The 25,458-nt window shown below is 41.9% G+C and overlaps 2 protein-coding genes across 2 annotated transcripts in view; one reads left to right on the forward strand and one right to left on the reverse strand.

Moving 5' to 3' along the window:
- Window positions 1-524, reverse strand: part of umad1 (UBAP1-MVB12-associated (UMA) domain containing 1) — a 44,581-nt gene extending 44,057 nt beyond the window's left edge. The window contains exons 1-2 of the mRNA XM_060904621.1: window positions 327-524; window positions 94-179 (exon numbers count right to left, since the gene is read on the reverse strand). Coding sequence (XP_060760604.1) covers window positions 94-175 — 82 coding nt within the window. The 5' untranslated portion in view covers window positions 176-179; window positions 327-524. The remainder of the gene's footprint in view (window positions 1-93; window positions 180-326) is intronic.
- Window positions 525-7,145: 6,621 nt separating this feature from the next.
- rpa3 (replication protein A3) lies at window positions 7,146-23,378 on the forward strand. Its single transcript, XM_060904622.1, has 4 exons — window positions 7,146-7,343; window positions 18,997-19,071; window positions 19,287-19,398; window positions 23,125-23,378. The coding sequence occupies exons 1-4, from the start codon at window positions 7,245-7,247 to the stop codon at window positions 23,205-23,207; spliced, it is 369 nt and encodes a 122-aa protein (XP_060760605.1). The 5' UTR covers window positions 7,146-7,244; the 3' UTR covers window positions 23,208-23,378.
- Window positions 23,379-25,458: the final 2,080 nt, after the last annotated feature.

Raw genomic sequence — 25,458 nt, forward strand, 5'->3', positions numbered from 1 at the left:
CACAGATGCAGTAAATGCAGACGTTTTGCTCGAAAAAGCATCAAAAACGTTTTATTAAGTGTTTTTTCTTTTCTTTTTCCCCCTTTTACTCACCAACAATGACAAACCCATCCGTCTCTCTCTCGGCTGGTGGCGACTTTTTCGCGTCCTTCCGAAGTCCAAAGAAACTAAGCATCTTTCTGTATCGAAACAAAAACCTTACTGAAAACAAGACATGTTTAGACAACAATTAACTGTAATGTTAAATCCGACTAACTCGCTAAACAAACGGGGCGGTGACGTCATATATGGCCAGTTAGCCATATTTTAGCCTTATGCTAACTTACCGTGACTTTGTTTTTTTTACAATTTATACCAAACTCCAAAAAAGCGCCACAAATAACATGTGCTCTAAATTAAATTAACTTAATCAACTCGTCCTTTCTTCATGTTTTGTCGATTGTCACTTTGATAGCTCAAGTTTTTGTTTACAAATGTCACGCTGAATAACACTGCGCATGCGCAAACCTAATCGCGTGTAGTATTTTTACAGTCCGGGTAAAAACGAAAGCGATGCAACGACGGTTCCGGTCGAGCTAGGAATTACTGTAAACGTTAGCACATACATTTTGAATGTTTATTTTATAATTTAGTATAATATATATTTCATTGATATTCAGTTTATTGAGGAAGCTTTAGTCAATTATGCCTGTTTATAACCACTGGTTTTATGTCGTAGCTTTTAAAAACAATAATAAACAATCACTTTCTGTATGAATCAAATATAAAATAAACACGTTATGTGACATTATTATTGTTAAAATGGTCTCATAGATGTTTGCTGAAAGAAAGTAGGGCTTTTAGTGTGTCGTGCCTGTGTTGTGCCTGTGATGTGTCGTTTATGAACGAGTCGGTTCTTTGATTCAGCTCTTTTAGGTGAAAGTTGAGAGTCGACTCGCAGACATAGTCTGACTGTATTTATTTTTTATTTTAAAGATGTAGGAAATGCCTTCACTGTTGTAGTGTAATTAAATCAAAATGCCTTCATGGTGTGTGTGTGTGTGTGTGTTTGGTTGACTCTCAGGTTTGTGGTTGACTCAGGTGTGTGTGTTTGGTTGACTCAGGTGTGTGTGTATATTTGGTTGACTCAGGTGTGTGTGTATATATTTGGTTGACTCAGGTGTGTGTGTATATATTTGGTTGACTCAGGTGTGTGTGTTTGGTTGACTCAGGTGTGTGTGTGTGTGTTTGGTTGGTTGGTTGGTTGACTCAGGTTTCTGGTTGACTCAGGTGTGTGTGTGTGTTTGGTTAGTTGATTCTCAGGTGTGTGTGTGTGTTTGGTTGGTTGATTCTCAGGTGTGTGTGTTTGGTTGGTTGATTCTCAGGTGTGTGTGTGTGTTTGGTTGGTTGACTCTCAGGCTTTTCAGTTTGAATTAAATCCTGGATGGTATTTATTTATTGATTGCTCTTCTTTCTTTCTTACATGGTATATTAAAGATACTGTATCCTTGCGGGGCGGCACAGTAGTGCAGTGGTTAAAGTGCATATCACGGGTAAATTCAGGAGCAAGATCACTGTAATTCTCCTATTTTATATTAAACTTTGGTCAAATATCGGTCACATATTGCATTTTGTGCAATTTTTTTTTACCTTGCACAATACCAGAAAAATTCAGTTGAAATCAAACCATTTAAAGCGAATTGGTCCGCCTCTGAAAAAACTTGGCATTTGGATTTCCCGGCAAACATTGATTTTCGTGATGTCGCGTGCGGGATGCCTCCTTCTGAATCCTACGTCAGCGCTGGTTTGTTTATGAGAAAACAACCTGGTGTTTTTCTGCAAATTTCTTCAATGTTATCATGTAATTATTAAAATGGTTAACAGATGTATCGTAGGAGGGTGTAGCAACACCAGTCTTGATGGGATTAGTACTCATCGTTTCCCAAAAGACCGGACAATGAGAGAGAAATGGGAGCTCTTCGTGCGAGGCACCCGGAAAAACTGGCTACATGCTAAAGACTACAGCATTATTTGCGGTGCTCACTTCACAAGGCCCGACGACTTTGAGAACTATTTGCAGTGGGAAATGGGCTTCGTGAGACAACTTGATCTGAAAAAAGACACAGTTCCATCTATCAGAATGCCCAAAGCAACACCGTCTCCATCTGTGTCAGCGTCACCAAAGGAGCCAGCTGTGTTCGTCTCCCCTGACAGAAGGTGAAGTGCTGCATCCACTGAGGCCCTCGAAGCCAAGGACCAAGCAGAGCCAAGAAAAAGACGAAGAAAATCAGCAATTCGCAAGTTGACTGTTGCCAGAGTAAGAAATAATTCTGGCATCTCATTATATTCTTCATGCAAAGGTGAAGTAACATTGCGCTCAGGTGACAATTCCATATTTCAATGCAAAATCGCTAGCTGCTAAACTTGGTCTACACAGGCTGTGCACTGAAACCGTGCAAGCTCGCGCAGCCTGCTGGCGCTTCCGCAGGTGACGTCATGAATCTGGCTCCAGACTCCCTTGGGACTTTTCCAGACATGTTTTGTTATTTTTTTTTTTCTGCTGTAGACAGATGGCCTTGTGCAAAATTACCCTTCTGGATGAGTGTGTAAAGGGACAGACTTTCATATAAAAAAACAAAACTGAAACTGGTCCAGGATATGCACTTTAACACTGCTGCTGCACAGTAAGAAGGTTCTGGGTTTGAACCTCACAGCCTTTCTGTGTGGAGTTTGCATGTTCTCTGCATGGGTTTCCTCCCACAGTACAAAGACATGCACACTAGATAAAATCCCCAGCTACTGAGGTTGCACAAGCCAGTATATACTTAGTGCAGGTCCCAAGCCCAGATAGGTTTCGGGAGGGTTGTGTCAGGAAGGGCATCCAGTATAAAACCTATACCAAATCAAATCAGTGGAACAGATCCTCTATGGCGACCCCTAACACATACTTGCCAACCCTCCCGATTTCAGCGGGAGGCTCCCGATTTTAGCCTCTGCCTCCCGATCGTATTTGTTAAAAACTGGATAATCTCCTGGTTTTGGGAAATCCCTCCCTGCCAAATTAAAAATACTCCCGATTATGTCCAATCAGAATCGTATGAGAAACACTGCTGACGTCAACTGATGTTTAACCAATCAATGAACAGAACGACAGTCATTTCCGTAATGTCGGATTCACCCAGGCTGTCCAACATTTTTTACAAGCAGTCATTCATCATGGCCACTAAACCCAATACCAAACGGCAAAAATACGAATGCAAATACCAGGCTGCATGGGAGAATGAATTCCCATGGATAAGCAAATGTTCGACCAGCCAGTTACACATTTTAAGTTAAAGATACCTTAAATCAGAATATAATGGACATTTGAGTGTGAAATTAAACTAGTCTTCCCTACCATTTCAGAAACAAACTGTACAACTTCTAAAGTGTTTAGTGAAATGTTGCATGACAGAGGATTTGTTTGGTGAGTGTATTTGAATAGTGCGGTAGTGTCTTAATGCTATTTTGAATTTATGTTTGAAAGTTTGAAGTGAAAGTTTGCAAGTGAATTATCTGGAAAGTGATTGATTTTGATGGAGTTTTGAGGTTTTAAGTGAAAGATTACTAGTGAGTGTATTTGGGTAGGACTAAAATTTTGCATTCGAGTGAATTTCTTTGTGGAGTATATTTTGATAGTATGGTAGTATTTATAGCGCCATTTTTACATTTTGCTCGAAAACTTTCAAAGTTTGCAAATGAGCAAATTCCTTTGCTGCATTGCGATAGGATTTGGATAGGATTTCTAGTGCTTTTTAAAAATTCTGTTGGAAAGTGTTTAGTGAGAGAGATGCATTTTAGTCGTACTAAGACAGTGCAGTATTTATTTAATTGAGTTGTTACTATTTTGGTTAAATCTTATTAAAATGTAATTTATGTATGATATTATAGTTCTGTGTATTTTTACATGAGCTTACAGAAGGAAAACACATTTGATGCAATCCAATAATACTTTCATTCACTGTGACTATTTTAAGAAACGATAAACATTCTTCTAAAGCATCACTCGTGTTATTTTCTGTGGGTCTCTGTATGCATACAATATTCAGGCATGAGATTTTTCAGCTAAAAATCTGATTTAAGACTTCCCATTCAGTGTTATTATATTAAAATTCAAGACAAGAGTATTATTTCAGATTTTTCACTCTGAGCTCTCTCAGGCCTGATACATGAATCCCATAACCTATAGTAACTGATAGAACAATATCAACAATTCAAAAACTCTTTAATTGTATAAATTTCCAATGGTTTGCAATTAATTGGGATCCACTGTTTTTATCATTTCAGCCGCACATCAGACCCTCAGCCAGCTGAAAATGTCGTTCACGCACTTTTCTTCCAGGAGAGTTTTGAAAGGTTGGCCAGTCTGCTAACGGGAGCAGTGAAAGAAGTTGTTAATGGTTTTGTATCCCAATATTGTAATCGGCGGCACGGTGGTGTAGTGGTTAGCGCTGTCGCCTCACAGCAAGAAGGTCCTGGGTTCGAGCCCCGGGGCCGGCGAGGGCCTTTCTGTGTGGAGTTTGCATGTTCTCCCCGTGTGCGCGTGGGTTTCCTCCGGGTGCTCCGGTTTCCCCCACAGTCCAAAGACATGCAGGTTAGGTTAACTGGTGACTCTAAATTGAGCGTAGGTGTGAATGTGAGTGTGAATGGTTGTCTGTGTCTATGTGTCAGCCCTGTGATGACCTGGCGACTTGTCCAGGGTGTACCCCGCCTTTCGCCCGTAGTCAGCTGGGATAGGCTTCAGCTTGCCTGCAACCCTGTAGAAGGATAAAGCGGCTAGAGATAATGAGAGAGATGAGAATATTGTAATCTCTGTGATCTATTTTTTTTGTCTCTGGTTATCTGTCTGTTTCAAGCTATAACTAGTTGTGGAACTAGAAACGTGGTTTTAGTTTATGACGGAGGTTAAAAGTTGATGGACAATGCGGAAATGGACACCACAATCAAAAAGGAAATACGTCAGAGTACATTTCCGCAAGATGTATTAAGTGGTAAATGTGGCATTGGAATTTATATTCCAGAATTTAAAAAAAACATATGGCTATAAACTGAATAATTTCCTATCAGTTTACTCAACTGAAATGGCTGGAATTCTTTCTGCATTAAGATGGATTGAAGAAATCAAACCACTCAAGTCAGTTATATGTACAGATTCAATGTAGTTTTACAAAGTTTTTTATCAGGTAACTCAACAAGGGAAGACTTAGTAATTGAAGTTAAACATCTCTTAGCTCACATAAGGAATATGGGACTTATTATTGAGTTTTGTTGGATACCAGCCCATATAGGAATTAAAGGTAATGAAATAGCAGACCACATAGCCAAAGAATCCATTGATAAAGAACAGATTTATTAAGCTTTAATTAAAACAGAGATTATGAAAAGATGGCGGGCGGCACGGTGGTGTAGTGGTTAGCGCTGTCGCCTCACAGCAAGAAGGTCCGGGTTCGAGCCCCGTGGCCAGCGAGGGCCTTTCTGTGTGGAGTTTGCATGTTCTCCCCGTGTCCGCGTGGGTTTCCTCCGGGTGCTCCGGTTTCCCCCACAGTCCAAAGACATGCAGGTTAGGTTAACTGGTGACTCTAAATTGACCGTAGGTGTGAATGTGAGTGTGAATGGTTGTCTGTGTCTATGTGTCAGCCCTGTGATAACCTGGCGACTTGTCCAGGGTGTACCCCGCCTTTCGCCCGTAGTCAGCTGGGATAGGCTCCAGCTCGCCTGCGACCCTGTAGAAGGATAAAGCGGCTACATATAATGAGATGACATGAGATGAAAAGATGGCAAAAAGAGTGGGAAACAGAACCCAAAGGTAGACAATACTTTAATATGCAGAGTCAGGAATGGGGGAAAAGAATAACATCAATGGGATTTAACAGAAATGAGGAGGTAGTATATACAATTTTAAGACTGGGACACACAGGTCTTAATGCAACATTACAGATATTAGGTAAAAGTGATGGTCTTTGTCAAGGATGTAGAGTTAAGGAAGATGTTGAGCATGTTTTATTCCATTGTAGTAAATACAGTTCTCAAAGACAGAAATGGTTGGAGCTTGAAGCAGGTTCAGACATTCACAACATACTAAAGGAAGAAGGAATACAGCGAAATAGAATTAAAGCACTAATCATTTATCTTAATGATACAGGTCTAATGAAAAGAATATAATTTTTGTTTTGTAGCCTAGTAATCTGACATAGAATCTGTCCAGTCCCTTCACACACACCTGTACAGTAGGTGGTGGTATACACAGATTGTGATAATCTGCCATTGAAGAAGAAGAAGTACATTTCCGCGCGCGTTACCAATGATCTTGCAGTATACACAGCAGAACTAGTAGCCATCCTCACTGCATAATCCTGGATAGAGGGATATAGTCCTAAGGGTGGAGTGCTTATTGCTTCAGATTTTGCTTCTGCGCTGATGAGTATTCAGAATACTATGTCAGAGTCCAGACAAGACTTGGTGTTGGAAATTGCGCAAATGGTTAGTGGAATTATAAACTCAGGTACAGATGTAACTTTCTTATGGATCCCAGCACATATTGGGATAAGAGGGAATGAGTTGGCAGACATGAATGCCAAAAAAGCATGTGTGACCCCTGAGGTCACCTTAGAAATTGCCTATAGTAAGACTGAGGTAGGGCGGCACGGTGGTGTAGTGGTTAGCGCTGTCACCTCACAGCAAGAAGGTCCTGGGTTCGAGCCCCGGGGCCGGCGAGGGCCTTTCTGTGTGGAGTTTGCATGTTCTCCCCGTGTCCGTGTGGGTTTCCTCCGGGTGCTCCGGTTTCCCCCACAGTCCAAAGACATGCAGGTTAGGTTAACTGGTGACTCTAAATTGACCGTAGGTGTGAATGTGAGTGTGAATGGTTGTCTGTGTCTATGTGTCAGCCCTGTGATGACCTGGCGACTTGTCCAGGGTGTACCCCGCCTTTCGCCCGTAGTCAGCTGGGATAGGCTCCAGCTTGCCTGCGACCCTGTAGAAGGATAAAGCGGCTACAGATAATGAGATGAGATGAGATATTTTTATTTAATTATTATTTTGTTTATAGTAGAGGTAGTTTGCACCCAGACTCACACTCCATGTCGGTAGGTGGCGGTAATGCTTCCAAAAAGTTGTTTGCCAACCGCCAATTAAAAGAAGAAGATTTCCGCGCGGTTCTTTTTCACTGCTTATGTTCTGCACCAGGACAGTTTCAGAGCAAGCCAAGTTTAGAGAGGAAAGCGTGTAAAATGACGGGTGTGTTCGAGTCTCCGAAGACCAGAATAAACGCGTCGATGCTCCCGCAGTTCGTGTCCCGGGCCGTGTGCTTCACAGGAAGTGTGGAGAAGGTAAAGGAACTCTGAAGCAGCGCGTGTGCTCGGTGTCTCAGTGTTCAGCTCCGGGCCGTTAAACTGTTCTTCAGTTACACAAACTGTGGGCTTTAAACCCTCACCAAACTGTGGGCCTTAAACCCTCACCAAACTGTGGGCTTTAAGCCCTCACCAAACTGTGTCGCTAATGCCAAGGGGATGCTTTAGGAAATATAACCAGACCTAGTTCTATTACTGACAAAAACAAGGAATTGACAGAAATGTTTGTTTGTAAGCTGCTGAAACTTCATTTCTTTAATAGTTTATTTATCCTTTTTTGGTTACATTTTTGCCAAAGTCCTCAATGGACTCCATTAGATTAGATAGAACTTTATTGATCCTTTTGGGAGGGTTCCCTCAGGGAACTCAAAATATTCTTCAGTTACACTGAGAGTCAAACTGTGGGCCTTAAACCCTCACCAAACTGTGGGCTTTAAGCCCTCACCAAACTGTGTCGCTAATACCAAGGGGATGCTTTAGGAAATATAACCAGACCTAGTTCTATTACTGACAAAAACAAGGAATTGACAGAAATGTTTGTTTGTTTGTTTGTAAGCTGCTGAAACTTCATTTCTTTAATAGTTTATTTATCCTTTTTTGGTTACATTTTTGCCAAAGTCCTCAATGGACTCCATTAGATTAGATTAGATAGAACTTTATTGATCCTTTTGGGAGGGTTCCCTCAGGGAACTCAAAATATTCTTCAGTTACACTGAGAGTCAAACTGTGGGCCTTAAGCCCTCACCAAACTGTGGGCCTTAAGCCCTCACCAAACTGTGGGCCTTAAGCCCTCACCAAACTGTGGGCCTTAAGCCCTCACCAAACTGTGTCGCTAATGCCAAGGGGATGCTTTAGGAAATATAACCAGACCTAGTTCTATTACTGACAAAAACAAGGAATTGACAGAAATGTTTGTTTGTTTGTTTGTTTGTTTGTAAGCTGCTGAAACTTCATTTCTTTAATAGTTTATTTATCCTTTTTTGGCTACATTTTTGCCAAAGTCCTCAATGGACTCCATTAGATTAGATTAGATAGAACTTTATTGATCCTTTTGGGAGGGTTCCCTCAGGGAACTCAAAATATTCTTCAGTTACACTGAGAGTCAAACTGTGGGCTTTAAAGGAACAGTCCACCGTACTTCCATAATGAAATATGCTCTTATCTGAATTGAGACGAGCTGCTCCGTACCTCTCCGAGCTTTGCGCGACCTCCCAGTCAGTCAGACGCGCTGTCACTCCTGTTAGCAATGTAGCTAGGCTCAGCATGGCCAATGGTATTTTTTGGTGCTGTAGTTAGATGCGATCAAACTCTTCCGCGTTTTTCCTGTTTACATAGGTTTATATGACCAGTGATATGAAACAAGTTCAGTTACACAAATTGAAACGTGGCGATTTTCTATGCTATGGAAAGTGCGCACTATAATGACAGGCGTACTAACACCTTCGGCAGCGCTTCGACAGCGCATTGATATCTGAGCTCCGTATCAATGCGCTGCCGAAGGTGTTAGTACGCCTGTCATTATAGTGCGGACTTTCCATAGCATAGAAAATCGCCACGTTTCAATTTGTGTAACTGAACTTGTTTCATATCACTGGTCATATAAACCTATGTAAACAGGAAAAACGCGGAAGAGTTTGGTCGCATCTAACTACAGCCCCAAAAAATACCATTGGCCATACTGAGCCTAGCTACATTGCTAACAGGAGTGACAGCGCGTCTGACTGACTGGGAGGTCGCGCAAAGCTCGGAGAGGTACGGAGCAGCTCGTCTCAATTCAGATAAGAGCATATTTCATTATGGAAATACGGTGGACTGTTCCTTTTAAGCCCTCACCAAACTGTGGGCTTTAAAGGTGGGGTATGAGATTTTTTTCAGGAGTATTTTTTACCATATTGTTCGAAAAGCTCCTCACACCCATGTTGCAAGCGGTACAATAGAAAGTTTGACCCAAAAACGAAATATTTTAATCCAGTCTACAGTGTAAAATAAAGGAAAAACGTCATCCAATCCTATCGAGGTACCACCTCAAAATGATTGGATACTGACACGTCAATCAGACTGAAGCCCGTGAGCAGCCCGTCCCTTCTGTGTGTGTGTGTGTGTGAGAGAGCGAGCAGCCCCTCCCCAACCCGCGCGCTGAGCAGGGAGAGACAGAAATGCATAGAAAAAGGTCCCTCTAAACAATGGGGATTTACACGAAAACGGAAGGAGATAGCCACAATTATTTCACCGTGAGTGCCACAAGGCTCTCCTGAACACACTGATGCAATTTTTTGTCTGTAGTGTAAAAAATGAGGTCACTAGAGTGAGTTAAAATCGAGTGACTTTTCTGCCAAGTTTACAATGGCAGTCTATGGGGCTGCGCGCCTGTCCTCTCCTCACTTTCAGGATTCTCATTCAAAAACTGCAAGTCCTATCGTGTAGGTAGACACATTGTGTGAATCAGGACAAGTGTGGCTACTACTTTTGAGAAATTTGTGTGTGTGGAGTGAAAATTGGGGCTGAAAACACAGTTTAAATGAGAACGTTTGAGCTATTTTTCCAAGCTCTCTACACTCTAACTTAATGAGACGCGGGGGGTGGGAGCATGGCGAGGGCGGGCTTGTTTCTTTTCAAAATATGGCTTGCGGGAACCGTTATTCCAAAATCTCGTACTCCACCTTTAAGCCCTCACCAAACTGTCACTAATGCCAAGGGGATGCTTTAGGAAATATAAGCAGGCCTAGTTCTATTACTGACAAAAACAAGGAATTGACAGAAATGCTGTTTGTCTGTAAGCTGCTGAAACTTCATTTCTTTCATAGTTTGTTTATTGCTTTAAACTGTGGGCTTTAAACCCTCACCAAACTGTCACTAATGCCAAGGGGATGCTTCAGGAAAGATAACCGGGCCTAGTTCTATTACTGACAAAAACAAGGAATTGACATGCTGGTTTGTTTGTTTGTTTATCCTTTTTTTTTGGTTACATTTTTGCCAAAGTCCTCAATGGACTCCATTAGATCGATAGATAGTTGGAGAAGGATTTCGGGAGTCATTTGTGATAGGAAAGTCCCAGCAAAAGTGAAAGGTAAGATGTATAAGACAGTAGTGAGACCAGCTGTGATGTATGGATTGGAGACCGTACACTTAATGAAGAGACAGGAGGCAAAGTTGGAGGTGGCGGAGTTGAGGATGTTAAGGTTTGTGATGGGAGGTTGGACAGGATAAGGAATGAGCACATCAGAGGGACAGCACATGTGGAGAGCTTGGGAATGAAGCTAAGGTGGGGTTTACATTAGACCGTATCAGCGGATCATCAGATTAACGTTTTTAAAACGATTAGTGTGCACACAGCAACGCCAATACGCGGATACGCTCGGCTCCGCAGGCATCCTGCGCTCCAAATCACTCCGCCCTGAACAGCGAGTGCCCTCTGGAGGGTGCGCACTCCGGCCCTGCGCAGCTCACAGAGCGCGCGAGTGTAGCGCACGAGCTGTGATTCGGGACTGAGCCGCTGTGTGTGTGATCCCAGTGCATATCGGGCATGCGCGTCACTTACTACTTGCAAGTGGAAGGATGGCAAGCCTAAAGACAATCATAACTACACAATGGGCAGTATTTGCATCAGTATTTGCAGTATTTTCATACTTTTATACTCTTTAATGAAAGGTGATACAAGGCGGAAGTCCGCGCCGTTTTTCAGCAGTCGCGTCACATGACCAACACCAGCGAATCAGGAAGGTGGATGTCACAGTGACGTTGTCCAATGACGACGCCAGCTAGAGCTCAGCACAGCGTATCCGCGTATTCTCAATGTTTACACAGCACCGGACCAGACACGATCTGGATTGAATACGTGGACCCTGGCGGATTCCTGTTTCCCGGCGTTTTAATGTAAACGGACAGTGCATCCGCGAAGAAAACGAGACAGATACGGTCTAATGTAAACTTGGCCTAAGAGAGATGAGACTGTGATGGTATGGGCACATCCTGAGAAGAGATGTGGGAAGGAGAATGTTGAGGATGGAGCTGCCAGGCAAACGAAAACGAGGAAGGCCAAAGAGGAGATACATGGATGTGGTGAGAGAAGACATGAAAGTGGCAGGTGTGGTAGAGAAGGATGCGGAAGACAGGGAGCAATGGAGATGAAAGATCCGCTGTGGCGACCCCTAATCGGGAGCAGCCAGATGATGATGATGGTGATGATTAGATTAGATAGAACTTTATTGATCCCTTTGGGAGGGTTCCCTCAGGGAAATTAAAATTCCAGTAGCATCATTACAGGATAAACGGAGAATAGAAAATAGAGAGAACTTATAGATAAATTAAGTATTTACATATACAAATATTTTAAAAAAAGATATGAAAAAGTCCAGCAGGAGAGGTATTGCACATTGTCCAGTATTGCTTTTTGTTAGGCTCCTTCCTGTCCTCTGTCGTCCTGTTAATCCAGTATCTCACTGGGCTGCGACAGCCTGCGACACAATTGCGATAAAATATGCGAATTAGCGACAATTTTCACCTGGAGTCACACTGAATTGATATTCGCATATTTTATTGCAATTGTGTCTCCAACTAGTTGCAGGCTGTCGCAGCCCAGTGAGATACTACCCATACACTCGCACTTCCTGTCTCATGGAAATTGACTTGAGAAGGGTTCGCGACGGCTTTGCGACACCAGCGACGCATTTGCGGATATTTTGAGAGAAATTTTGTCGCACAAATTTTTTGAACATGTTCAAAATTTCAGCAATGAAGGAGCGACACTTTCCGACTCATGCGAGGAAATTGAGAAGCCCCACGAATGTTTCAAGACGCTTTTGAAACTCTCTCGCGAATGATGTTCGCAAGCTGTTGCAGCCCAGTGAGATACTGGCTTTACCCCTCCTCCCCCCAGAGAGGAGTTGTACAGTCTGATGGCGTGAGGGACAAAGGAGTTTTTGAGTCTGTTTGTCCTGCACTTGGGAAGGAGCATTCTGTCACTGAACAGGCTCCTCTGGTTGCTGATGACGGTGTGCAGAGGGTGACTGGCATCGTCCATGATGTTCAGTAGTTTGTCCATCGTCCTCTTCTCTGCCACCATCACCAGAGAGTCCAGCTTCACGCCGACCACAGAGCCGGCCCTCCTGATCAGTTTGTCCAGCCTGGATGTGTCCTTCTTGGATGTGCTGCCCCCCCAGCACACCACGGTGTAAAACAGGACACTGGTGACCACGGACTGATAGAACATCCACAGGAGTTTCCTGCAGATGTTAAAGGACCGCAGCCTCCTCAGGAAGTACAGCCTGCTCTGTCCCTTCCTGTACAGGTGGATGGTGTTGCAAGTCCAACACCAATATAAATTAAATATAATTTAGCAAACAACAAACAGACGGACATGCTTCATTTAAAAAAACAAGTTTTATAGTTATACTTTTTCCTACTAAATCATCATGAGTGAAATTTTAAGTTAAGAAATATTTTATAACTCTTTATTCAGGTAAGTTAGTAGTATTTGAGTTGATGGGTTGGGTTTTTTTTTAAAATAAGTTTAAAGTGCATGTTTTTGTTTTTTTTTAAATATGAAAATATGACCCTTTACACACTCATCCAGAAGGGTAATTTTGCACAAGGCCATCTGTCTACAGCAGAAAAAAATAAAATAACAAAACGTGTCTGGAAAAATCCCAAGGGAGTCTGGAGCCAGATTCGTGACGTCACCTGCGGAAGCGCCAGCAGGCTGCGCGAGCTTTGCACGGTTTCAGTGCACAGCCTGTGTAGACCAAGCGCTCCCATTTCTCTCTCATTGTCCGGTCTTTTGGAAAACGATGAGTACTAATCCCATCAAGATTGGTGTTGCTACACCCTCCTACGATACATCTGTTAGCCATTTTAATAATTACGCGATAACGTCGAAGAAATTTGCAGAAAACCACCAGGTCGTTTTCTCATAAACCAGCGCTGACGTAGGATTCAGAGGGAGGCGTCCCGCACGCGACGTCACGAAAATCAGTGTTTGCCGGGAAATCCAAACGCCAAGTTTTTTCAGAGGCGGACCAATTCACCTCAAATGGCTTGATTTCAACTGAATTTTTCTGGTATTGTGTACGGTAAAAAAAATTGCACAGAATGTTAGATATTTGACCAAAGTTTCATATAAAATAGAATTACATTGATCTTGCTCCTGATCTTACCCGTGATATGCACTTTAAAGACACTGGCTTGGCTTGGCTTTAAAAGGATAGTTCGGGATTTTTGACATGAATCTATATGGCATCCCCATCAATAGTGTCGTGCAAACACACTGACTTACCCCTGACAGCATCCTGTGAGTCCAGTTCTTGTCCAGTTTTGGTCCAGACGAAAGTAGTCCGGCAAGTTTGTTGGGGTCACGAAAGTAAAACGTTTTTCGTCTCAAAACAGTATGTGTTCAAAAGAGTGATATATTTGCATCACAAAACCGTTGCCAAATAAAAAGTCAGACCTCGAAATCGCTTGGCACTATTTTCTCTCCCTCGGTATCACTGCGCGCTGTCATCTTGACATCTGCGCAGGAATCAACACCTTAACAAGCTAATTTGAGAGCAAGAACAGCGACAAATTTATCACCTTCTATAACCTATACAATAATATATTTGTGAAAATGGTGCGCACTTGCGACTATCCAGGCTGTAGCAACAAAGATGTGGCTGAATCTCCGCACACATTTCACCATCGTAGTCAGACATGTCGCTAACTTTGCTAGCAGTAAACAATGTAGTGATGTGTCGGTCGCGAACGATCCGGTTCAAAGAGCCGGCTCTTTGAAGTGAACGACGGGAGTCGGCTCTTCGGTGGGAGCCGAGTTGGGGAGCCGAATTAGTTTTTTGTCCTGAGGTGCCTCAGAGAGAGAGAGAGAGAGAGAGACAGAGTTCAGCTCAGCTGAAGGATGATTGTCTATTTGACAACCATGATCATTGTTTTGTTGCCGTGAATTCCTAAAGCTCATGATATAAATTGTCGCTCATAAATTGACAGGTTCGGTCGGCAACCGCCTTGGCATGGCCAGATTAATCTGCGGTATACAACGAGACAGCAGTCATTATAACAGGAGCAGATTTGCTGTTCCAGCGGCTTCTCATTACTGGTGGAGCAGAGTGTGGCACTTTTTTCTCTTTTTCCATGCGCTCAAGGTGCCACATATTTTGTTGCACATTGTTCTGTGTTTGTTAAAATAATTTCCAACTTTGCTTCATAGTTTCTTAGGCCTGATTTATACTTCATAATTTATTTTGTGGCATTTTGTTCAAGGTCGAGTGTGAAATAAAGCCATAAAGGATAAACAGTTGATGTCTTCTGTGTATTTTATATTGGTAATATAACACAGTTTTGCATTGTTTGTGAGAAAATAATTTATTAATTGGTAAGTAAGTTTTATTTCTATAGCTAGAACATTGTTACACTGCTATACTTTACAAAGCTTTACAATGGCTACAAAAACTAAAAAATAAAATGGAAAACATCCTATTGATAAAATATAAATAATAATGTAATTAATTAACTAGTTAATTTCAGCAATTAAATCAAAAATAAAATCTTGGGAGCCGAAAGAGCCGGCTCCTTATAGTAAGAAGAGCCAAAAGAGCCGGCTCCCGAAAAAGAGCCGAAATTCCCATCACTAAAACAATGAATGAAACAGCCGTGGCTGTCACCTGGCGGCAGCGCGCAGTGATAAGAAGGGAGAGAAAATAGTGCCAAGCGATTTCGAGGTCTGACTTTTTATTTGGCAACGGTTTTGTGATGCAAATATATCACTCTTTTGAACACATACTGTTTTGAGACGAAAAACATTTTACTTTCGTGACCCCAACAAACTTGCCGGACTACTTTCGTCTGGACCAAAACTGGACAAGAACTGGACTCACAGGATGCTGTCAGGGGTAAGTCAGTGTGTTTGCACGACACTATTGATGGGGATGCCATACAGATTCATGTCAAAAATCCCCAACTATCCCTTTAACTTCCAGAATAATCCTTTCTAGGATTTAGTTTACTTTGATTCAGTACGTTTTTTTTTTTTATTAGTTATTGTTGAAATTTGGATGGTGATGTTTAACCTCCTCATCAATTTCACATCATTTCATCCCAAATTTAATATCAATAAAAAGTCTGTAATTTGACCCCACAAAGAATGACATGAACAAAAATATTTTCCTTCAAGAGACGACAAAAAAAACCACATACAACATAAGTACATCTTTCCTAGTTATTTTATTCTATTAAATTATAAGTAATAAAGATTGAAATTAAAATTTAAAAAGTTTATTTTAGAAATCTATATTCTGCTTTTTTTTTTTTTTTTTAACCTGAGTTAATACAGTTGCGGTCAGAAGTTTGCATACAGTGATATGAATGTCATGGCAATATTTGGGCTTTCAGTAATTTCTTTGAACTGTTCTTTTTCTGGGGCAGAATGATTTTACAGCATACAGCTTTAATTAAAAAAACCACTAGAATTTGGTGCACAAGTTTTAATTTTCTTTGGGTTTCCTGAAATCAACACAGGGTCAAAATTATACATACAGTGTCAAATATGTACATACACTCACTTATGATTATTAATTCAGAGGTGCTGAAACTTACAAAATGTCTCTCATCTTGCCAAGGCCAAGGTCTCTTAACTTCCTGTTAGTGATCATGATTGACTCCAGCTGGTAGCTTCTCTGTGCCTTCATAAAAAGGGTTTGTTTACAGCTCTCATTGGATTGACCAACACACAGTAAAATGGGAAAGTCCAAGGAGCTCAGTGCAGATCTGAGAAAGAGGATCACAGATATACGCAACTCTGGAATGTCTGTTTGAGCCATTTCTAAACAACTTCAAATTCCAAGATCAGTTCAAACAATTGTATGCAAGTTATTGTGAGGTGGAGTCACTTTGCCAAGTCACTTTGCTTCAAGAAAACCCAAACTATCACCCTCAGCTGAAAGGAAATTGGTTTGGATGGTCAGGAACAATCTGTGACCCACCATGGCACAGCCCTGCCATGAACTGGAAGCTGATGGATCACTGTCTACAGTTCAGATCACCATGGACTAAGAGGCTGCTCTCCAAGATATATGGTTGTGGAGGATAAAGCAGGCTAACATTAAGCTTAAAACAAGTCCTGATTTCAACCCTATTGAAAATATATGGACTGCATTTATGAGTGGAGTCCATGCCAAGAAAAAAAATCAAATTTAATTGAACTCTACCATGAAGAGTCGTGAAATATCCAACCAGAATTCTGCCAGAAGCTTGTTCATGGTAAACAAAAATGTTTGGGCAAGGTGAATCATGTGAAGAAATGTTCTACCCAAATATTAGGTGTGCTGTATGAATATTTTTGGCCTTGGTCTGTATAATTTTGACCATGTGTTGATTTTCAGAAAATCCAAAGAAAATTAAAACTTGTGCACCAAATCCTAGTGGGTTTTTTAAATTAAAGCTGTATGCTGTAAAATCATTCTGCCCCAGAAAAAGAACAATTCAGAGAAATTACTGAAAGTCCAAATATTGCCATGACCTTCATATCCAAGATGACATTCATGTCACTGTATGTAAACTTCTGACCACAACTATACATTCCCCCCCCCCCCCCCCCCCCCCCCCCCCCCAAGTATTACTGAGCATTTTATTTGACATTAACTGGGCTTTAATATTCATAATAATCCTTTTATAATACTATTGGATTTATTTTATTGACATAACTGTTCAGTGTTTTATTATTTACAACCCCGATTCCAAAAAAGTTGGGACAAAGTACAAATTGTAAATAAAAACAGAATGCAATGATGTGGAAGTTTCAAAATTCCATATTTTATTCAGAATAGAACATAGATGACATATCAAATGTTTAAACTGAGAAAATGTATCATTTAAAGAGAAAAATTAGGTGATTTTAAATTTCATGACAACAACACATCTCAAAAAAGGTGGGACAAGGCCATGTTTACCACTGTGAGACATCCCCTTTTCTCTTTACAACAGTCTGTAAACGTCTGGGGACTGAGGAGACAAGTTGCTCAAGTTTAGGGATAGGAATGTTAACCCATTCTTGTCTAATGTAGGATTCTAGTTGCTCAACTGTCTTAGGTCTTTTTTGTCGTATCTTCCGTTTTATGATGCGCCAAATGTTTTCTATGGGTGAAAGATCTGGACTGCAGGCTGGCCAGTTCAGTACCCGGACCCTTCTTCTACGCAGCCATGATGCTGTAATTGATGCAGTATGTGGTTTGGCATTGTCATGTTGGAAAATGCAAGGTCTTCCCTGAAAGAGACGTCGTCTGGATGGGAGCATATGTTGCTCTAGAACCTGGATATACCTTTCAGCATTGATGATGTCTTTCCAGATGTGTAAGCTGCCCATGCCACATGCACTAATGCAACCCCATACCATCAGAGATGCAGGCTTCTGAACTGAGCGCTGATAACAACTTGGGACGTCCTTCTCCTCTTTAGTCCGAATGACACGGCGTCCCTGATTTCCATAAAGAACTTCAAATTTTGATTCGTCTGACCACAGAACAGTTTTCCACTTTGCCACAGTCCATTTTAAATGAACCTTGGCCCAGAGAAGACGTCTGCGCTTCTGGATCGTGTTTAGATACGGCTTCTTCTTTGAACTATAGAGTTTTAGCTGGCGACGGCAGATGGCACGGTGAATTGTGTTCACAGATAATGTTCTCTGGAAATATTCCTGAGCCCATTTTGTGATTTCCAATACAGAAGCATGCCTGTATGTGATGCAGTGCCATCTAAGGGCCCGAAGATCACGGGCACCCAGTATGGTTTTCCGGCCTTGACCCTTACGCACAGAGATTCTTTTGATGATGATATGCACTGTAGATGGTGATATGTTCAAACTCTTTGCAATTTTACACTGTCGAACTCCTTTCTGATATTGCTCCGCTATTTGTCGGTGCAGAATTAGGGGGATTGGTGATCCTCTTCCCAGCTTTACTTCTGAGAGCCGCTGCCACTCCAAGATGCTCTTTTTATACCCAGTCATGTTAATGACCTATTGCCAATTGACCTAATGAGTTGCAATTTGGTCCTCCAGCTGTTCCTTTTTTGTACCTTTAACTTTTCCAGCCTCTTATTGCCCCGTCCCAACTTTTTTGAGATGTGTTGCTGTCATGAAATTTCAAAATGTCTCACTTTCGACATTTGATATGTTGTCTACGTTCTATTGTGAATACAATATCAGTTTTTGAGATTAGTAAATTATTGCATTCCGTTTTTATTTACAATTTGTACTTTGTCCCAACTTTTTTGGAATCAGGGTTGTAAATATGTGTAATGCCACCGCTCTTCTCGACGGCGCTAAGGTATGGACTCCATATCCGACACCTCGACTCATTTCACATAAGATGTTTACGTGAAATGTCGCATCAAATTGTCTGACAAGATCAAAAATAGTGACGTTTTTAAACGGTGCAAGATCACTGGCATCCAATTAATACACTTTACAGTAGATTATTAGATTCTATTCGAATAGATGAGCCAAAATAATCGGGGATTTGTTTTGAATGGGCCTCAACTCATTACAAGTATGAAGAGGTGGGCTTTAAAGTAGAAATGGTTGAGAACCCCTGATCTAAAGAACTTTCCAGATACCGTGGAGCTGTAAGAGTGCCGGTCTTTTCTTTCACAGGTCCATCCAAGTGGCAAATCATTCACGTTGACAGACGGAGAGGGAAAGAGCGCATCTGTGGAACTCAATAATCCGGTGCGTGCTATTCAGATCTGTGTTGCATCTTTAAGGCACAATTAGTTTATTTACTGAATGAATTATTTAAAAAAAAAAAAAGCATGCTGGTGAAGGAAGTTGTGCTTCCAGCTTTTTGCACAGTCCACATCCAGATGACTTGAAATGGTTAATGGATTTTTCTAGACTGATGATAAATGTTTCACACGATAAATATTCCCATCCTGTTCTCACAGCTGGAAGAGGAGCTGAGCGGAATAGTGGAGGTAATCGGAATGGTGTCCAATAAAGGAACCATCATGGCTGCAACGTACATCATGTTCAGAGAGGAGAAGGGAATCTCATTCGGTGAGCAAATCACATTGATCAGAGCAATGTCGACTTCAGGATGCCTGCAGTTCTCCAGTCCGCCTTTCATTTGGCAGCAGAACAATACATAACCCAAGCTCATGCACACTCGAGCTTCAGTTAACCTTCACGTCAAACGTCTGAATGTTGGCGAAAAAAACGTGTAGTGAGTATTTCAGAAGCTGCTGGGATTAGGGCTGGGAATCGATCCAGATTTCCTGGATCGATTCGATTCCGATTCATAAGGTCACGATCTGATTCGATCTGATATCGATCTACTTAGATATTGCTGGATTGTCACTTTAAAGTAAAAACTGTCCCTATTGACAGGAACAGCCCCATATGTGTTTGTGCATGTATCTGTGTATGTGTAAGAGGGACACACGGAGAGAGAAGAGTCAAGGATATAAAGCAGGGCTTTTTCAAAGTGTGGGAGAGTCAGCCCCCCCCAGAGAGCAAATCAACAACAGCGCCCCCCCCTTACAATTTTTGTTTTGTTGCTATACGTAATGTTCCATTAGTATTTTTAAAAAAAAAAGGTTGTTGTACACATTTTTTTCTTTTACACATCCTGTGCTTTTTAAATTTTTTTTTTTTTTACACATTTAAAACATCAGTGCCTTTTTTTTTTTTTTAAACATCTCATCGCATCGCTAGCTAGCACCTCTTGGCAGACAACACACTGTGGCAGTGGAGCATCTTCAGATCCAGTCCATGAAAATCCAAACTTTAAATAATCGTGGTCATACTTCCTTCTTTTTTTGCTTGGCCCAGACTCTGTCTCCTCACTCACTGTAGCTTTAGGTCAGGGCTTTGAACCAGAATTTTTTTCCTATTGGTTCGTTCCGAACAGAACCGGAATTTTAATGTTTTGGGTTCCACCATTAAATAGACGTTCCCGAACCGGTTAGAACAAAAAAATTTCATTCCCGGAACGGTTAATTACGTTCCCTGTCAGCGGTTTAACAAATGGCTATAAAGTTATGTCTCTGTCTCATCCAGCTTAAGCCAAATGTAGGCTAATTCTATTACAACCTTCATTAAATAAGACAAGAAATAATTCAAAACAATTATTATTTCAAATGTTGGTGATTTGGATTCTCAGTATGTCTTCCCATCTACACAAACAGAAAAAGTGCCAGAAATGAAAGAGAATTCGTTTAGTGTGTTACCAAAGGCTAGTCAGGCCCTATAGAGGGCTACCGCATGACGTCACCGCGCCGCGAGATTTTGTTAGGCGCCATATTGGAAGGCCAAGTACACATCTATGCAAGTACATACATACATAAAACAAACTACACCTGAAATGTAGCCAGGGCCGGTTCTGCCCTAATCTGGACCCGGGTGCAACATCGCGCCCCCCCCCCAAAAAAAAAAACAGTCTAAATCAGGACAACCATCACATAACTATAACTATAAACACTTTATATCAACTATTTTAACTAAATGGGCTATAATAAATAAGCCTGCAGGCAGCCATGGTGGGCTGCCTCAGAAAACTAACCATTCAATGACACAACTGAAAGCCTGCAGCCACAGCGGGCTGCCTCAGAAAAGTAACCATTTGTCCTACCTTAAAACTCGTTTTGCATTTTCTGCCTCCTTTTTTGTATTTTCAACCCTCCGTTTATTTTCTTTCCTTTTCTGAAAACCCGATTTGTGTCCAGACATTTTGTTCTGCTACCAACGAACTAACTCGTCAGGTCTCGTCTCTCGAGCCCGCGATGATTCCCGTGGGAAGGGCAACAACTGATACATTTTTACAAACAGCCAATAGGGAGGTTGCAACGTTCAGGCTCTTTGCTCAGACACTCAGTAATGGAGACGTGATAGTAGTCCACCTTCCCGCTCTCTCCATTCAGTCAGCGAACGTCACACAGGAAGTGAACCCCAGCGGGTCATAGAAACTTGCGCAGGAGAAGAATGGCTTTTATTTGTAGGCTACAGAAACTTTGAGGAACGAAATAAAAACCGGTATTAACCGGTTACCATTATTTTTAATAAGCGTTTCTGTTCCGGAACATAAAAAATAATAAAGTTTCTGGTTTCGTTTCTGTTCCATGTGAAATAGAAAAAGTTCCCGGTTTTCGTTTTCATTTCTTGAACCGGTTCAAAGCCCTGCTTTAGGTACTAAAAATCGATCCATTTTGTCTCTGGTAAAGGCTAGCTGAAGTTCGCTAAATGTCCGCAATAGTAACTCATTCTGGTTTATTTTTCCTCACGTTGCGCCCCCCCGAAGAACTCTGGCGCCCCCTAGGGGAGGCGTGCCCCACACTTTGAAAAGCCTTTTTTAAAGGATTTATTTTGGAATGAAAAAAATCCAGGTTTTATTTGAATTCTAAATCAAAACCATGACATTCGGTGGCCCTCTTTTGGTTGAATAATATACCCATGGCAGGGTTTCTGACCACAAAGAAAAAAAAAAAAGCACCTCAGCAACCACAGCAATTGTGTAAGAAATTATGCTTGACTGATAAGTCTGAGTGTAACCATGACAGTTGGTGGCCATCTTTTGGTTGATTTATATTTTACCTCTATGTGGCACAATTTGCACACTGCTTTTGTTCTGTCGACTTCATCTCTGTCCTCGTAACGTTTGAATCCAGAGTAATGCCATACATCAGCTTTCAGGCCAGGCGGTGATTTTAGCTGTGCAGCTTCAGCCATCTCGCGTTCTTAAGTTTCAGTTTCGTTTGCCGGCACCCGCTTTTTATAGCAGTCCTTGCGCGGTCGAGAAAATAGTGCCTATAGCTACCTGGAAGAGATCGAGCCACACATTTTTGAATCGATCTCGTATTTTTTGAATGTGAATCGATATCGGATCGTGGATCGATCTTTTGAACCCAGCCCTAGCTGGGGTTTTCACACAAGTTTGACAGAATGGTGCGAAAAACAAAACAAAAAAAAACCCCGCCCAAAATATCCGGACCGGTTCAAGCGGACAGGAAGGTTCCAGTAACACAGTCACTCTTTACAGCCATGTTGAGCAGAAAAGCATCTCAGGATGTTGACCTTTGAGGTAGGTGAGTGACAACAGCAGGAAACCACATCAGGTTCCACTCTTGTAGCCGTGAACAGAATCGGAGCCGACAGTCAGCACAGGCTCACTGAAACTGCAGAGTGAAAGACTGGATAAAGATCAGGCTCTGTTTTCAGTCCAGGTTCGGTTGCGCTGCTGCCACATGATCGGCTGTTTGAACGAGCAGGTGGTCCTGTTAAAGTGGCCAGTAATCGTGTGGGCGAGGAATGTTTTTATTTCTCCTTAATCTCATCTCATTATCTCTAGCCGCTTTATCCTGTTCTACAGGGTCGCAGGCAAGCTGGAGCCTATCCCAGCTGACTACGGGCGAAAGACGGGGTACACCCTGGACAAGTCGCCAGGTCATCACAGGGCTGACACAGACAACCATTCACACTCACATTCACACCTATGCTCAATTTAGAGTCACCAGTTAACCTAACCTGCATGTCTTTGGACTGTGGGGGAAACCAGAGCACCCGGAGGAAACCCATGCGGACACGGGGAGAAAGGCCCTCGCACACAGAGAGGCCCTCGCCGGCCACGGGGCTCGAACCCAGGACCTTCTTGCTGTGAGGCAACAGCGCTAACCACTACACCACCGTGCTGCCCTTATTTCTCCTTAATGAACTGTTTATTTCAGTATTGTAAGATTTAGAAATGTAATATGATGGTGGGTTTGTTTTTTCCTTTCCCTGCCCCTGCAGATTTGGAGCTGTATAACGAGGCCCTGAAAGTCCTTCACGATTTTCCGCAGTATTACCCGTTCCAGGTGTCATCGAGCGGATAAAACAAGGCAAAAGAACAAAACTGCGCCATTTCTCTGTCTCTGTGATTTTTTTTTTTTTTTCCTCTTTGTGTCTGTACTTATTTTTCTCTTGTAAATAATCTAAAACCGTTGACAGCTGAAACCTTGAGTTTGGGTCTTAAAAAAAAAAAATAAAGTCTCATTGTGCAGCCAGTTTTTGGTTTGTCAAGTTGAATTGGGTGAAAGGGGTTTGCCGAATCAAATCAGTCCATCACTGCTTGGTTGACAGTATGACACATTTAATTCAAAATGGCAGGCATCGGGCAAACACAAACATCACAGCGACTAACTTGATATGTACACTACTGTTCAAAAGTTTGGGGTCACTTTGAAATGTCCTTATTTTTGAAAGAAAAGCACTGTTCTTTTCAATGAAGATCACTTTAAACTAATCAGAAATCCACTCTATACATTGCTAATGTGGTAAATGACTATTCTAGCTGCAAATGTCTGGTTTTTGGTGCAATATCTCCATAGGTGTATAGAGGCCCATTTCCAGCAACTCTCACTCCAGTGTTCTAATGGTACAATGTGTTTGCTCATTGCCTCAGAAGGCTAATGGATGATTAGAAAACCCTTGTACAATCATGTTGGCACAGCTGAAAACAGTTGAGCTCTTTAGAGAAGCTATAAAACTGACCTTCCTTTGAGCAGATTGAGTTTCTGGAGCATCACATTTGTGGGGTCGATTAAATGCTCAAAATGGCCAGAAAAATGTCTTGACTATATTTTCTATTCATTTTACAACTTATGGTGGGAAATAAAAGTGTGACTTTTAGACGGAAAACACAAAATCGTCTGGGTGACCCCAAACTTTTGAATGGTAGTGTATTTCTCTCCCTCTCGTCATGTTCCTGCTAGTTCTTCTATTACTAATTCGCTCTTGCTGAAGTTGACTGATTTTGATTGGACTTTATTGTTTAGCGTCATTACACGAGACCATCAATGGCGGCGTAGCTCACTCCGGCTTCGTCTAGTCCAGAAGGAACGATCTAAAGTGGGCCACCTTGAGCAATAAATGTTGCAAGCTATATCTAGAAGTGATATCCACCCTAGGAATACCGACCTATTTACCAGAAAGAATCCAAAACAGCAAGGAATTTACAGAGAAGAAGCGATTTTTGTTGAACTGCTCATAAAGGCTTAATTAGTCCATAACTTAATAATTGTAATGAAGCAAATCTGGGTAGAAGTTCTGTGCACCCTAGGTCCCCCTACCTTCATGCCAGAATCAAAATCCATGAAGAATTGAGGGAAAAGAAGCGATTTGTGTGGAAACTGCTCGTTAGGGATTGATTAATTACTCCATATCTTCATTATTAATTGTAATTATGCAAATTTGGGTAGAAGCCATAGTATATGCACCCCAGGCAGACCTACCTTCCTGCCAAAAAGATTAAAAATCAGTGAAGAATTGAGAGAGAAGAATTAATTTTTATGAAATGTGGATGACGATGGACAACACACAATGGGCATGAACTCATCAGCGGTCAGCCGGATGAGCTAATAAGGAGCCAAGCTTGTAGTACTCGAGTCCGACTCATGACTTGACTTGGACTTGAGCACTGATGACTCGGACATTAACTGCATTCGGACTCGTAAATGGAGACGAGGACTTGGATTTTTTTTCTTTATTTTTTGTAACATGCCATAATTCGGCATAAGATATTTTATCTCGTCTCATTATCTCTAGCCGTTTTATCCTTCTACAGGGTCGCAGGCAAGCTGGAGCCTATCCCAGCTGACTACGGGCGAAAGGCGGGGTACACCCTGGACAAGTCGCCAGGTCATCACAGGGCTGACACATAGACACAGACAACCATTCACACCCACATTCACACCTACGCTCAATTTAGAGTCACCAGTTAACCTAACCTGCATGTCTTTGGACTGTGGGGGAAACCGGAGCACCCGGAGGAAACCCACGCGGACACGGGGAGAACATGCAAACTCCGCACAGAAAGGCCCTCGCCGGCCACGGGGCTCGAACCCGGACCTTCTTGTTGTGAGGCGACAGCGCTAACCACTACACCACCGTGCCACCCAAGATATTTTATATCTACATTTAATTTTATACTAATTTCATGCAAGAGAATGCACATTCATCTGTTCATACGTCATGTTCAGGAACAAACTAACGTTAATGGCGCTAAAATGCCTGGAGGGAACGCCTCTAGGATTGTCCGCTTTGCTTCTACAGACTTCTCGTGCAGTGGGAAAAAATGCACTGCTC

The sequence above is a fragment of the Neoarius graeffei genome, chromosome 22, assembly GCF_027579695.1.
Source record: "Neoarius graeffei isolate fNeoGra1 chromosome 22, fNeoGra1.pri, whole genome shotgun sequence".
Taxonomy (NCBI): domain Eukaryota; kingdom Metazoa; phylum Chordata; class Actinopteri; order Siluriformes; family Ariidae; genus Neoarius; species Neoarius graeffei.

Excerpts from the sequence above, each read along its gene's own strand:
- rpa3 (XM_060904622.1), top strand. The coding sequence starts at position 7,245 with ATGACGGGTGTGTTCGAGTCTCCGAAGACCAGAATAAACGCGTCGATG. Across the intron at positions 7,344-18,996 it reads TCACAGGAAGTGTGGAGAAG|GTCCATCCAAGTGGCAAATC; the intron begins GTAAAGGAACTC and ends TTTCTTTCACAG. Across the intron at positions 19,072-19,286 it reads CTGTGGAACTCAATAATCCG|CTGGAAGAGGAGCTGAGCGG; the intron begins GTGCGTGCTATT and ends CTGTTCTCACAG.